We start from the raw sequence: 14,586 nt of genomic DNA on the forward strand, positions 1-14,586 counted from the left end.
TTAAATTGGAGGAAGAACCTAGAATATGTTCCAGTTCCCATAACAGCTGGCAAAGCTTTTCAGATTTAGTTGTAGCCAAGGGCTAGAAACCATCCAGGCCATGTCTGCTTGTGTTTACAGGTGTCGTGCAGTTGCTTCGTTTACCCCCTTGGGATGCAGTGGCTGCTGAAAATACCTGTATGCAGCTTTTGATTTGTTAATATGCCCACTCCTGAAGTCATAGAGCACTTGTATCTTTGTAGAGTCTTGGCTTAAATTTGCATATACATGTCAGCTATGCCTGTGAGAACACAGAGGAAAGTACTTGTCAGCCCAGCCCACTCATTGGTAAATGTCAAACTACAAGGTATGAGGTGATGCATGAGCAAGTTTCTAAATTGGGGTGAGGAAACACACATGTAACAAGCACACAGAGAGGAAGACTAACAGAAAAGCAGAGAGGTACTCAGGAGGCTGGGTGTATGATTTATGTTACTGTTTCTCAGAGCAAAAGGTCGTATGTTTGATACACTTCCAGAGGTCACGCCTGAGCAGTGTGCCCCCTTTGCTAACATTACCTGAGCCTGGCACAAATGCTGCCCTGTGTCCTTTAAGCTGGTGGCCTTCGACATGTGTGCAATGTCTTTTAAATCAGGTCATGGAGTATGAGTTATTCTTCATGTCTAGCCAGCTTAGTTGAGAGGTTGCCAAGTAGTGTGACGTTTTCTCTGAGCAGATTTTGTTTGGGGGTCTGTATATTTTTAAATTTTATTTATTTTTATGTGCATTAGCACTTTGCTTGTATGTTTATGTGTGTGAAGGCATTGGATCCACTGGAACTGGAATTACTGACAGTTGTGAGCTGCCTGTGGGTGCTGGGAATTGAACCCAGGTCTTCTGGAAGAACAGCTACTGAGTACTCTTAACTGCTGAGCCATCTCTCCAGTCCCTACTTTTCTTTTTGAAGTGAAAACAATTTTTTCCTAAGTTTCCAATTCTAAAACTTATGCACGACTGAGTCTTCAGCCTCAGAAGAGTCCAAGGAAGCTGAAGGGCTTTTTTTTTTTTTTTTTAATCTTAGTTTTGAAATCATGAAGTCATTGTTATATCTCTGCTGGGGGGTGGGGGGGGGGACGACAACATATAATCCACACAAGGAAAATGCTAGAATTTTTTAAAATCAGCTGTTTGATTTTATAAGTGAGAAGTACTTAGTGACCAGAAATTAAGATGCCTATGATACAGAGCTTTAGATCTTCAGCTTCAAAGTTTGGATGGAAATTAGATTAAAAAGATAACAGCAGGCCATCAGGGTACAGCCTCATCTTCATCAGGCCCACCTCAGTCTGCACTTAGCTCTTCTGGGTGAGGACTTCTGGCCAGGCACACACTGCAGTCAGCTTATTTGCAAGCTGGGGTCATTAAGTAGCTTTGTGAATTTTAATAACATTGATTTTGCAATTATAAAGCTATGCTAACTACAGAAAACTAGGAAATAACTAAGAAGGAAGGAAGGAAAGGTCTTATTTATGGACTAAAAAAAAAAAAAACCTGTTTTTTTCTTGCTTTTTTGTTTGTTTGTTTTTTCCACCTCCCTTGTGTTTTTGAGACAGGGTCTCACCATGTAGGTAGCTCTGGCTGTCTTGGAATTATGTAGACCAGGCTGACCTGGAACTTACCAGAGTTCCTGCTTCTACCTCCAAGTGCTGGGCTTATAGGCATGTGCCACCAGGCCTGGCTAACCTTTTTTTCTTTTCTTTTTCTTCTTTTGTTGACCTGTTTTTCTTACTTTTCCTTATCAAAAAGGCCAAAGCCAAGAAAGGCCTCTAAGCAATGTTGCCTTCTGTCTTCTGCTGCAGGTAGGACTAGGTTGCAAGTTTGCGGCTCATCCCTGCTCATGTTTCTCAAGCATTATCTTGCCGCAAATAGTTTGAAAAGTAGCTTCTCTGTGTATCTCTAATGATGAGCTTTGGGGAAAGATAGCTCTCCAGCAGGTGTGAACTGTGGCTTGTTTGGGTTATTGGAAATTGTATCCCTAAGACTGGATTTTCATGGCCTTTAATCACCATCACAGGCATATGGAACATGCTATAGACATGCCACAGGCCATAATTAAACATACTCAAAAGGCCAAAAGCAAAGCAGAAGAAATACAGTGTAAGCAGATTATGAGGAGTCCACTTCCATGGAATAAGAGCCCCTTATCATACTAAAAAATGCCTAAAAAACAATACATACACCAGCTAGGAGCCAAAAGTTTTTTATGACTGACACCTCAGTTTTCCAGTTAGAGTCTTCCTCTCAGTGTGTGGAGGAGAAATCACCCTATTGGGTTCTGCTTTCTACTCCTCTTTGCTGGCAGTGCTGGGATTAACTGTAGCATCAGAAACAATGTCATGAGATCCATGGAAGGCCAGCATGTGTAAGCTGGAACATTTAAGCAGCCCTCTTGGGTCTGATCTCCTCTTCCATGTGGTGAAGAGATGATATCTTAGTTATGTTGGTGTTGGCTCTTGTTCTGTGATCTTCCCAGTCCCAGCTTACATGATCCTCTCTTGTTTATCTTGTTCAATCCTTGTGGACTTTCTAGGATTTCTTTTTGGTAAAAGTTAAGTTTCTGACCCCAGGTTTGGTACATGTTATCACTGCTTTGTGAATAAACGAGTGATCTCTGCTGAGCAACTGCAATTGTAGAATTATGTTGTATGTAATGTACATATGGAGAAAGAATGTATTTTGTTCATTTTCTTAATAAAAAGTTATATATGAATGCATGATGTTTTGTGTTTGACAAAATTACTTTGAAACTTAAAAATTACATTTATCGGAGGAATAGTTAGTAGAATGTTTGTGAATGTTTGTCTAGCATGCAGGAGATTTTAGATGTAATTCATCCCCTCCATAAACTGCACGGGGGTGGGGAGGTACGCATGTCTGTAATTTCAGTATATAGGAGGCATGCAGGATAAGGAATTTAAGGTCAGCCTCATCTACATAGCAGTTTTGAGGCTAACCTGAGCTACATGAGAGCCTGTCTTTAAGATTTTGTTTTTTCCTCAGGCTTTCAGAGATGGACGGTGTTGGCTGCAGAGGCCTTGGGAGTTTTCCTCTGAGATAGATAGTGCTCCAGTAAAGTAAAGTACTGGTCACGCTCAAAGAGTTTCTGGGGAAGTTTCCATTTTTGAAAAATATTGGCAAATTGTTTCATGGGAAAAAAATACTGTGTTGTTGGCAATCAGCAATTAAACTTTTTTGAGGGTTTGAACATGTTTCCTGGGTTTTAGTTGTACTATATTAAAGGTACAAGGAAAACTAGACTGAAACAAAATTAATTGTAGGAAAAGTAAAGGAAGAGAAGCTAGCTGTACTTCAAAGTTTGCAAAAGTCTGTCTTTGCCATAGAGGAGACTCTTTAGGGGCCAGACCTACAAAATAGATTCATAAATAGACCAAGTGGAAGTGCAGATTGTTGGTGTTAAGTTCTATGGGTGGGCTCTCTGAAGCAGGGTCTCTGCCTGTCATTGGGTAGGGTTCAAGTGCTCCAGGCTTTATGAGCCTGCATTGTCAGATATATATTCAAACTAGGGTTTAAATTTAACTTGAAAATCAACGTCTTCCTGTGTAGCTTTCATTTCTAGGGTGTACTTTAGTGTGGCTCAGAAGTAATATTTCTTTGTGTTCTCAAAACAGGAAAACATGAGGTACAGTGATAAGCTAAAAAATTGCCCTTTCCTTGGTTAATCCTCCTGAGAATTAAAGGGATCAAAATGAGAAACACGATGACAAATTTGTCACTATCTCCTATCCGGAAGACAGCAAAAAGCAAGGCACCTTTAAGATGCCAGCTGCTCCCATCAGTATGTACAGGCCTACAGATCAGAAGTTAAGGCTTTATGGCCTGAGTGTCCACACACATGTAATTCCTCCCAAGTGACAACCAGAGCTCATAGAAGTGGGGTGGTGGGCTGGAGTACTGTTCATGTACACAACAGCAGGGTTCTGCAGGTTCAGCTGGCCCTGCTGGGAGGAACCTGTGCTGCTCTGTGTCTGCTCTTTCCTCTGGCTTTGTTATGCTGTATATCCTGTGCAGTTTTTGTGTTTTGGAAGATGAGATGTGAGGCAGCTGAGGTGATGCTTCATGTTCCCCAGCCCTTCCTGCTCTGCAGCGCCTTCGATGTCCAGAGACTGCCCTGTGCACTAAGCCAGGAACATCAAGGCAGATACATGCTTGCCAGAGACACTCCAGGGAAGAGAGAAACCAGGTGAAAATGACGATCGGGCTGCTGTTTTGAAAAGTTTTGATGATTGGCAAAATCCAAGAGATGAGTGTTGTATATACAATGCAAACTGGTACATAGTGTTGATCAGTCTCAACTCGTTGAGGAAGCAGCAAATCAGGTTTGTGAGGATCCTGTTGGTTTTATTAAGAGGAAGTGCCATGATGTTTGAAAAAAATGCTCATTCAGCATTTTCCCTAAGTGTTCATTAGAATAACTAGTCTCTTCTTCCTTTCTCTCTTTCTTTTTCTTCTCTCTTTCTCTCTTTCTCTTTCTTTTCCCCTTATTTTGGGTATAGAAGAGAGATGGTTTAGGAAGGAGCTTTTAGAATGGGGAAAGTGGGCAGCTGAGAGGATCTCAAGATTGTTATGGCCAGGAGCCAAGTCAGTGACCCACTCAGGAAGAGAATGGAGCCTGAGATCTAGTTTGTGGTCTGTGATAAACTGTGAGTCACTCTTAGAACAGTGTGCCTGAGCAGGCCCATGGTCCTGTGGGAGTTCCTGGCATTTGGATCTTTTCTGTATCTTTGGCATGCTCATGAGGTTAACCTCAAAATACCCTTGCTCTAACTCTGACCCACCCCTCTGGGTGTCACCTGCTTACCAGCACACAAAAGATTAAGGAAAAATTGTAACTGTGGCTACAATCTAGAAATTTTATTGTTAGAATAAGCATGATGGTATGAAGAATCGGCACCGAAGAGAGAAAAGATGGAGTCAAGGCCTGGGCCCAAGAGAGGAAGTCTGCAGTTTGCCATGTACCTTGTTTTTGTTAAGGCAGAGATTAATATGGGCCCAGATCTGTAGGGTAGTCTTTTTCTTCAAGCTGGGAATTTGGGGTTCCCCTGCCCTGAGATAATGTGGCTGTTGGTAATGTTAGCAGCCAAGAGATGTAAAGAACCAGTACCTTCCTGTCCATCAACTACCCCCTTCACTATGTGAGAAAAGACAGGCACAAAGTCTCTTGTAGCAACTTTCTATGGCCAGAAACAGGGCCAGAACTGAGCTGGTTTCTAGCATACTCCTTTTTAATCTCTTAACCAGTGTTTTCATACTAAGTAGGCATTATATTTTCTTTAGTGGTGGTCACTTACAATTACATTCCAGGCAGAAGTAGAGGAGAGTTAGAAGGTGACACATCTATAAATTAGTGCAAAGGGGGGATGAGGTCCCCTCAGGTTCTAACCCTGAAGTCCTCCACTCCTTTATTCCGGCATCTCCCCCTACTGGTGGAATGCAGCAGAAGACCGTACCCAAAGACTTTTAAGAAATAGCTGATGTCTTCAGGTGTGTGGGTAAAGAATTTAAGGCACAGCAAACACTAGGGCCTGAGCCATTGTACAGAAAAGCACTTTAATTGACAGTATACATTTTTCCAAAATATACTTTATAAGAAAATGCAATAGTTTCTCAGTAAATTCCAGTGTACGTCAGACCCCTGTCCTCTACAACATATGCTCCCCAGGCTCCTGGGCAAGCTGACATTCACTAAGAAACAGAAAGGCCCCATGAAACAATGATCCCTGCTCAGTGTTGGGTTTTCAGCAGGCCTGAGGGAAGCAGCAGGTGACTGGCAGTGAAGAGCTCTGCTGCAGGGCTTCTCCCACCCTCTGCCTTGCTGTGTATTCCCTTTGATCCTTGTTCTACTGCACGTTCCTCAGTGAGTTTTCAAAATTATTTCCTAACTGAGAGGAAGAAACAAACCCCGATAATGTTTATTTACATTTTGGACCCAAATGATTCCAGAACCCAGCACATGGCTGTTTGTGTCCCTGTATCCTCCCCAGCATTGTCAGGGTAATTGTGGGGAAGGACTGGTGGTGTCCTGTGAGTGCTTGAGAAACACACAGCACAGGGTGGGCAGAATCTGTCTGTCACCGGGTTGGTTTTGACTCCTTCACTCACTTTGTGGCTTCAGATGTGTCTTCCTATAGGAAGACTGATCTGTAGCTCCAAACTTTTCCCCTGTGACTGTCACAACCCATTAAGCACATTCTGAACTCTACCCCACACCGCAGTAGGATTGAGATTTGGCTAGGGAGGAGCAAGGGTAATAGTTTAAACTTTAAAGCCCCTTATCTACAAGGGAAATACTTTGTTACCAGCCTGTCTTGTTACAGTTTTCATTTTTTAAAAGTTACTTCTACTAGACATTTACATTCTTTTTCTCCTTTTTTTTTTAAAATGTATTACTTATATAGTATTCTGCCTGCATGTGTGCCTGCCGTCCAGAAGAGGGCACCAGATCTCATTGTAGATGGTTGTGAGCTACATGTGATTGCTGGGAATTGAACTCAGGACCTTGGGAAGAACAGCCAGCGCTCTCAACCTCTGGGCCATCTCTCTAGCCCAACATTTACATTCTTCAGAGAAAAAAAGGCTTAGCTATCTCTCCTAGCTACCAAATGTTTCCCCAAAGTTTACTCTGAAAGCAGTGCTGGGTAAACAAGCGTTTGGCCCTTGTATTTACATCTCAAAAATAGGTAAATGCCGATTTCAGCTTATTCTTCAGTTTCACCAGTATGTTGTCCAAAGTGTGTCCTGTTGAGCAGATGTCCAGCAGTGAGAACAAACTGCGGCTAGATATCAAATTCTCGAGCTGTACTAAAAGGCAACACAAGGGCCAACCAGCTTGGGCAGAGTCACGACTGTTCCTCCAGCCAAGATACAATACCCTTCGTCTACTCTTGCAGTCCTGTCTGAGGGGCTGAGGGGTTGGAGTCTGTGACCCGTTTGCAGAAATGGTATTTGCTGTCTGTCAAATGGCCTTGCCCCGTGCACTGTGACCCTGAAGTAGTGACGGAGAAGAAATCCTGTCGAGTTTCTCACACAGGCCGTATCAGAATGAACCCACTGGGTGACAGAATCTAATGCAGGAAGCAAACAGGCCTAACTTCCCCTCCAGTTAGCACTGCTCCCCACCCTCCCTTGCAAATCTGAGAGAAGCAAGCCAAGGGGCTCTTGGGTTCTTGTTGGCATCTTTCAAGTTCCTGTGAACCTCACTAAGAGCCTTCCTTGTTTTTTGGCAGCCGTTTCTCCCTAGCATCTATCTCAGGGTGACAGCTGTGAAGGTGGAAGTAGGCAGGACACCTGTCCTCCCACAGGCTCCAAAGCAGACAGCTGATCATGGGAATTTATGCCCAAGAACAAAACAGACTGTGGGCCAAGATCAGAGCTCCACACAGGACCCCCTTACCCCTAAGAAAACCCTCAGCAGCCTTGTACATGGCCACCTGACACCGCTAAGCCTATAAAAATCCTGTGCTAGCTACTAAGCATGGTTTTATGTTTCCCTGAGATGCCACCAGAAATGGGACAGCTTGAGTGTCACCGAGAGAACACAGGAAACAAAAGCCTGGTTCCATACTGGGAGAGCGGGTACCTTAAAACTACATGTTATGGGCTTTTCTTTCTCCATGGCAAAGGAGGGTGCGAAGTAGAGAACTTAGCCAAAAGTCTCCAGGGTCTGAGCTTTGGCCTTTGGCAGTGGGAAGCGGAACTAAACATATACACAACATATGTCTCAGCAACTTGGAAAGTCCCTGAGCTTCCTGTGGAACCTTAATGCCTGGTAGGTTAGATCCGTTGTCTACTGAGACACATATGCTGATCAGGGACCAGTCAGGACCCCAGAACATGTCTGTCTCTAGACAGTTGCTCTGTGACACTGGGTTTCAAGGAGTCACCCTCTCAGTTCAGCAGTGAACAACAAAAAGGGAACATCTTGCTTTCAGTAGCTATTGCAGATTTGTTCCTAGTGGATGAAGAAAGGCAGAATTCGTTTTGGGGAGTGTCTTCTAGCAGCGCCTCGGGTGTTAGGCCAGTGTCAGTACAGAATCAGCTGCCATGAGGAAGCCATCTGGGCATGAGCTCCCTCTCTCTCTGCCTGCCCACCCACCCTTGAGGCAGACTCCATTGGCTATTGAGGCCTGTGTGGGTTAGGTCCCAATTCCATTAAGCAAAGTCAAGGAAATCAGAATCTAGAAAAGAGGTTCAAAGTCATGCCCTGGGAAATAGTGGGCCTAAAGACTGACTCATGGGAGATGGGCTACAAGAAGCGAGCAGAGACCATATTACAGGACCTGTCCTTTTGAGACCATGGGGCTTGTTTTTCTTTCCAGCCCCCCCCCCCCAGCCAAGCATCTTGTGCCTTGGAGAGTGGGCACAAGTGAACACAGTAGCACGGCATGGTGCAATTAAGCACCATACTAAGGAAACAGTCTTTGTCACCAAATGGCTGTGTGACCCTGTGCAAGTCACCTGACCTCTTGAGGCCTCGGTCATCTCACAAGCTGAGAGGATCCCACCACTAGACGCACCAAAGCCCCTTACATGGCTTTCTCCATCATCCTCTCGCCTTCCAGCGGCTCAGGCACAAGTGGGTTATTTTACACGAGGAAACTGGACAGAATGTGACTTCGTTGAACTTGAAAGGGGAAAATTAAAATTAAGGCCCTGTGGGGATTGGGAGGAGGCAGCCCTTGGAGTCCACTCTCCCTTCCCCTCTGTCCAATGGCACTTTGGGTGGTCTGGAGCGCTGCGGTGCTGTCAGGGGAGCTAGCAGACTGCTCAGAGGTGGGTGTCCTCCTCCTCGTCTAGATCATCCTTGGTCAGGTTGTCCAGGGGGACGATCCAGCTGTCCCCCAGCTCCCCGTTTAGGTTGACCACCTTCTTTTCCTGCATCTCAGAAGGAGTCTCCATCACTTCCAAGGTTGGGTTGTCATGGTAACCATTCTCTACTGTCTGCAGCTCTTCTGTGAGTCGTTGCTAGAGTGGGAAAAATGACCCCAAGAAGAAGACAAGTTTGGAGATCTGTGAACTTGAATATGAAATATATCTCCCCATTCAACCCAGGGACCTTAAGTTGGCTAGAGTAAATGCTTGTGGCTCATTTGTAGGGCCAGATTCTTCTTGAGGCCACCCAGCTGCCTGACCACCTCGTGAATATTTCCCTATGTCCTAAAATTATCAGCTGCTCTCTCCCTTTATTCCTGTAGCAATCTGTGACATCAGTGGAGAGAGATTTTAAGACTTTTTGTCCTAAAGTTCTTTTTTCTCTCCTCCATTCTTCCCTGTAAGACCTCTCAGAGTTCCTACTTTATAATAAATCAATAATAGACAAGACAAAACAAAACTGCTTTGGACCAGCTGACAGGACTGTTCCAATGGACAGTGAACATAGTGGCCCTTATGGCCTTCCATGTAGTCTGGTAATAGTTTGTGCTTTGAGTTTTGGCCAGGGATACACATTGCCATCACTAATGCCTCATTCAGTATATAAAGTCACTGGGTGTGGGAACTTTCTTAATGCACTCAGTAGTTTGCAGCTACAGTTGAGACCCACAGCAGAATGGCACTGTAAAGATGAAGAGTTTTATGAGACAGGGTCATGCTGTGTAGCCCAGGCTGACCTCAAACTTGTGATACTCCTGCCTCAGCTTCCCAAGTGCTGCGATTACAGATGTGTGCCACTACACCAGGAGGTCAGGTGGAAGAAGTTTTGGTTAGAGGGGCACTTGCCTAAGGCCATATATCCTTAAATCTCTGGAACAGCTCTGTAAGGTACCACACCCACTGTGCAAATGGCTATGACTGACTCACAGACGTAGACAGAGCCAGGACTTAACACCCAGGGTTTCTGTTCTTGCCGCCACATTGAGTCTTCTGAGTTAGAGACAAGCTAGCTTAATAGTGGGGACAAGAGCCGCACTCACTATTAGAAGGATCCAGGCCCACTCACTGTGTGAAGGGATGGAGTGAGAGTTCACTGGGTGACTGGGCTAGCTAGAGTAGGAAAATACCTACTTGGTCCTTCCTCTGGGAGATGCGCTGGTGACAGCAGCCATAGAGGGCAGCAACAAGGAGCAGGAAGGATGCCATGCAGACGATGGTGATGATGAGTGGCAGGCTGAAGCGGTCCTCATTGGCTTCTGGTGGTCCTTCCCTCCCCAGTGTCATGTCACTGACTCCCGCCTAGCCAAGAAAGAGAACTTGAGTGGCAGAAAGCAGTCGGGCCTTGTCTCCACCCCATTCATTTGTGAGCCCTTCTGTGTGGGTCTTTTGCCCCCTATCCCACACCACCTGCCTTGTCCACTCCTATATGCCTCTCTTCCAGATACTTGTATGTTCAAAGGACATTCTCTACCAGAGGACGCTGAACTTAGGACAGTACAGAGTAAAGCTGCTTACCTCTCTCAGGTCATCCCATTTTTCCTTCAGCAGCTCATACACAGCCTTAGGAAGAAGCTTCGCTGTGGGAAAGAGGGAGAGAGCTTCCTCCAGGGTCCAGCCCAGAGTGATACAGGAAGGGCAGAGGGGTACCCAGGACAAGGATGTCCTGCATCCTAGTCTCCCCGGTCTCCTGGGATGCTTCCTGGCTTGTAACTTCTTAGGTGGCCCCACCCCCACCATCCTTCTGTGGTACTCCCACCCACACAGGCTAGGGTCCCTTACCCTCCACTCACTCTCAATAGTGACTCTCTTCATTGCCACTGCCTGGCTCTTTAGAATAGGTGCCACCTGTAGAGTGCACTGATCTTGAGCCGAGTTGAAGGAGGCTTTGATGGAATGGCACAGCAGCTCCACAAGTTTTTCATTCGGAGGGCTCCCTTCCTGTTGCACAGAGAACATGGGTAATTCCTGAGGTTTGTGACAACAGCTTGGGCTGGTGGGTCTGCCCCAAATGCTCTCATCCTGCCAGAACCCCTTCTTCATACTTCACTGGTTCTGTTCCTAGATTGCCAGGAATCAGGTTTTATACTTTTCTCCTGGGCTAGTCCTTATCCTGTCCACTCTGTTCCAAGTTCTGTTCCCATTCCCTCAACCTGTGCATCTTGTCTGCATGTCATACCATCTCCCCCAGGTTCCCCTTTCCTCCCTGCAAGTTCCCTGAGGCTCTGGAATCAGTAGCTGTATTAATGTGCCTCCACTGGGAGTAGATAAAATTGTAAAGCACTGCCAGAGGAGAGAGGCAATCCAGGGATTCAAACCTGCCATGCTCTAGCCTCTTGTGCCCATTTTACAGACCTCCGGTGGGAAGACCACAGAGCTCTCTAAGATAGAAAATACCTCTAAGTAATATCCCTGCCCCTATCCATATGCTAACAATGTGGCCAGAAAGACTGAGGGGGAAAAGGAGGCACACTAAATGGGCAGTATGGGGGTTCTGAGGAAGTCCACAGGGTTACTTACACAGACCTAGGCCATAAGAACACAGAAACATAGCTTTAGGGCTGAGGGTGAGGTAGAGGCTATGCGTGGGCTTTTACTCAGTGCTGCCAGTTAAGGGCTGAGATGAAAACATGAGCTCTTCCCCCCAGCATCTGTTAGGTCTCCTACACGCCACCCCTACACTTGCCACGTGCAGTTTTCTCAGGCCTAGTAGCACGGTACTCCATTACCAGGAGTGGATCCAGCACTTTCCATCTTCCTTTTCTAGAGAAGGGAAGAAATGCTTCCCACTAGCAATACACAGCCTATGGGCTTTAACCTAAACAATGTGTCGGGGGCAATTTCAGTGCTATTCCTGTCTTCTTGTCAAAGCTCAGAATCCCAGAACAACACTGCTTGCTCTAAACCTCTTGTGGCTAAATGCATGCTTCTATAGTTCACTCGGTAAGTGTCAACAAAATAGAACCTTTTAAGAAAACAAAAGCAGAGCCAAAAACTAGGGAGAAACCAAGCTCTTCTGTCCTTGCTCCCAGAAGAGGCTGCAAAAATTGGCACTGGCCAGTAGAGGACAGCAACGAGCTGGCCAACACCTGTGCCAAGGAGGTCAGTAGCTTGAGTGCTGTGTAGCCCAACCAAGCCCAACCCAGCCCTTGGTCCACACCCTCTGATAGAGATGTGTGCAAGGGACCAGGAAATGCGAATTCACTCAGGACAGTCACTGCTGGAGCTTTAACTGAGGACCTCCTAAGCTTTATCTCTTGCACTCTTGTTACTTTTAAAGAGAAAGTCTGTGAGTTGTTAGGGATGGCTATACTATGTAACCAAGGCCCACCGTGACTTCAGTCCTCCTGTCTCTGCCTCCGACTTAGCTGGAATTAGAGGCCAGAGCCACATGGCCCAGCAAAACCTACCAACACCACACATACCCAGAGCCGTGGGAACTGCAACCAGAACACCTGCAGCAGTGAAAACTGAGGAGACTGCACATGCTCTGCCTGACTAAGAAGGCTGAAGCCTGGATCGGAAAAGTCTGCTCCCTTTGAGGGGTTCATAGACTGGGTGGGGTGTTGGGTGAAGTGGGGCCCGGGCGTGTATACTCACACAAAGGCTGGCTCCCGTGAGGTTCAGAATGAGGAGTTCCTCACCCGGCATTACAGCAGGATCACATTTTAGCTAGAGGGGGTCAAAAGATGAAGGTTTAGGCACAAAGTCAGCTGATCTTTGAGTCTCCCTTTGTGAGAACAGATGGCACAGAAGTGCACATAGCAGCTGCAGGCATGGCTGGTCAGTTTCAAAGCCAGGAGTACCTGGCTGCCGGGCCATTTCAGAAGCCTGGATCAGAACAGAGGAAAGAGATGGGAAGGGAAATAGACAACTTTTCCTTAAAGTACCTACCCAGGGTCCCTGAGTAGGGCAGAGGAAAAGACTCCCCTTGAGATTGGGCTTTCTCATCCGATTCTGTGCTAGATTTACCTTGTAATGCCCAAAAGTCCAGATGGAAGAGGGCGTGCTGGGGCCCTGAGGGGCCACTGGAGTCAAAACAGAGCTGGTGTGTGTAAACTCCTCAGTGGTAGGCATGACCTCAGTTCCCACTGGAGACTCTGTAGGCTGTCGTGGTGTGGAGAAAGGCTGTGTTGAGGCGTCTGGCATCTGGGTGGTGGTGGGATGAGTTACTTCAGAGCTACCCAGTGTTACTGTAACAAACAAAGCAAAGGCTGAGGAGACCAGCTATACCTGCCAAGGAAGGACAGTCTTTTCCATAATTCTTATGAGCCGAGGCCAATAGCTATGAAGAGGAAGAAGAGGCAGGAATGAAGATGTGAGGTCCCGGGCCATAGTACAGAATAAAAGTCAGACTGGGACGGTGTAATAGCAGAAGTCACAGAATGGATGCTGCAGTTACCTCCCTGAGCCACAGGTGACATCGCGGCTAACACACACAGGGCACTGGCTTTGTGGGAGGGGTTATGCTTTGTGTTTCAGAGGCACTGACTCCTTTAGGATGGCCCCTATTTATCAACAAGTACACTGAGGCTTGTTGACTACTCCAAGGTCATATGGCACAACTGGAAGGATGGGAATTTGAACAGCCTTATCCCACTCCAAGCCTAGGCACCTGCTGCAGGGCGTGGCCCATCTCCCAGTGCTTAGGTGATGTTCAGGACTTTAAGGCTGCTAAGACAGCCATAGATTCTGACACTTTCGTCTCCAATTAAGACGGGTCCTTGAAAAGTAAGTAAGTGGAAACAAAAATAAGGCCAGATATGATGGCACACACCTTTAATTCCAGCAAATGGAAGGCTAAGGCAGGCAGACTTCTGTGAGTTTGAAGCCAGGCTGTTCTACATATTGAGTTCCTTCCAGGCCAGCTGGTCTCAGAAAAGGGAGGAGGGAGGGAGAAAGGGAAGGAGATATAAAACAGCAGTATGCATGATAGTCCACAAGTCTGGAAAGAAAGGACAAAAGCTCACAGGAGCCAGTCCTCCTTTTCCACTGTGTGGGTCCCTGGGATCCAACTCAGGTCATCAGGCTTGGCAGCAAGTGCTCACTCACTGGGCCATGTACTGACCTTTACTTATTTAAAGGTTTCTTATGGAGGGTTGCTTTCACACAAGCCTGAGACGCACTGTTCTACAGTTTTCTAACACCTTTCTACCACAACCACATAATCACATCTGGGCATAGATTCTGGCTTGGTTGAATCTATGCACTGCTAGCCCCTATCACTGCTAAAAAGGGAATTTAATGCTAGGTCTGGTGAAGGAAGAAGACAAGTAAAATGTTTAAAACAGCATGCATCACTATCTTCCAACTGAGTGAGAGCATGGTAGAATACCCTGCCTAGTCTGTGTCTTCTCTCTGCATTTTGATCTATGGCGCACATGTGTGCAGTACCCAAGGAGGCCAGAAAAGGGTGTTAGTTGGTTACAGATGGCTGTTAGCTGCCATGTGGATGCTGAGAATTGAGCCTGGGTCCTCTGTAGGAGCAGCCAGTGCTTTTACCCATTGAGCCATCTCTCCAGACATTTTCATTTCTTAAGAAACACAACACAGCACTCGGGTGGCAGGGGCAGGCAGTGTCTAAGTTCAAGGCTAGCCTGGTCTACAGAGCAAGTTCCAGGACAGCCAGGGCTAAACAGAGAAACCCTGTTTTGAAAAACC

General features: G+C 46.2%; 1 protein-coding gene across 1 annotated transcript in view; it reads right to left on the reverse strand.

Annotated features, from left to right (window-relative positions):
- Positions 1-5,590: 5,590 nt before the first annotated feature.
- The window catches only part of Podxl (podocalyxin like), a 43,964-nt gene continuing 34,968 nt past the window's right edge, over positions 5,591-14,586 (reverse strand). Inside the window, exons 6-11 of the mRNA XM_055608153.1 lie at positions 12,898-13,118; positions 12,526-12,597; positions 10,719-10,866; positions 10,444-10,505; positions 10,060-10,227; positions 5,591-9,021 (exon numbers count right to left, since the gene is read on the reverse strand). Coding sequence (XP_055464128.1) covers positions 8,824-9,021; positions 10,060-10,227; positions 10,444-10,505; positions 10,719-10,866; positions 12,526-12,597; positions 12,898-13,118 — 869 coding nt within the window. The 3' untranslated portion in view covers positions 5,591-8,823. The remainder of the gene's footprint in view (positions 9,022-10,059; positions 10,228-10,443; positions 10,506-10,718; positions 10,867-12,525; positions 12,598-12,897; positions 13,119-14,586) is intronic.

Source organism: Psammomys obesus, unplaced genomic scaffold (assembly GCF_907164565.1).
Source record: "Psammomys obesus unplaced genomic scaffold, mPsaObe1.curated_primary_1811, whole genome shotgun sequence".
In the NCBI taxonomy this organism is placed as follows: domain Eukaryota; kingdom Metazoa; phylum Chordata; class Mammalia; order Rodentia; family Muridae; genus Psammomys; species Psammomys obesus.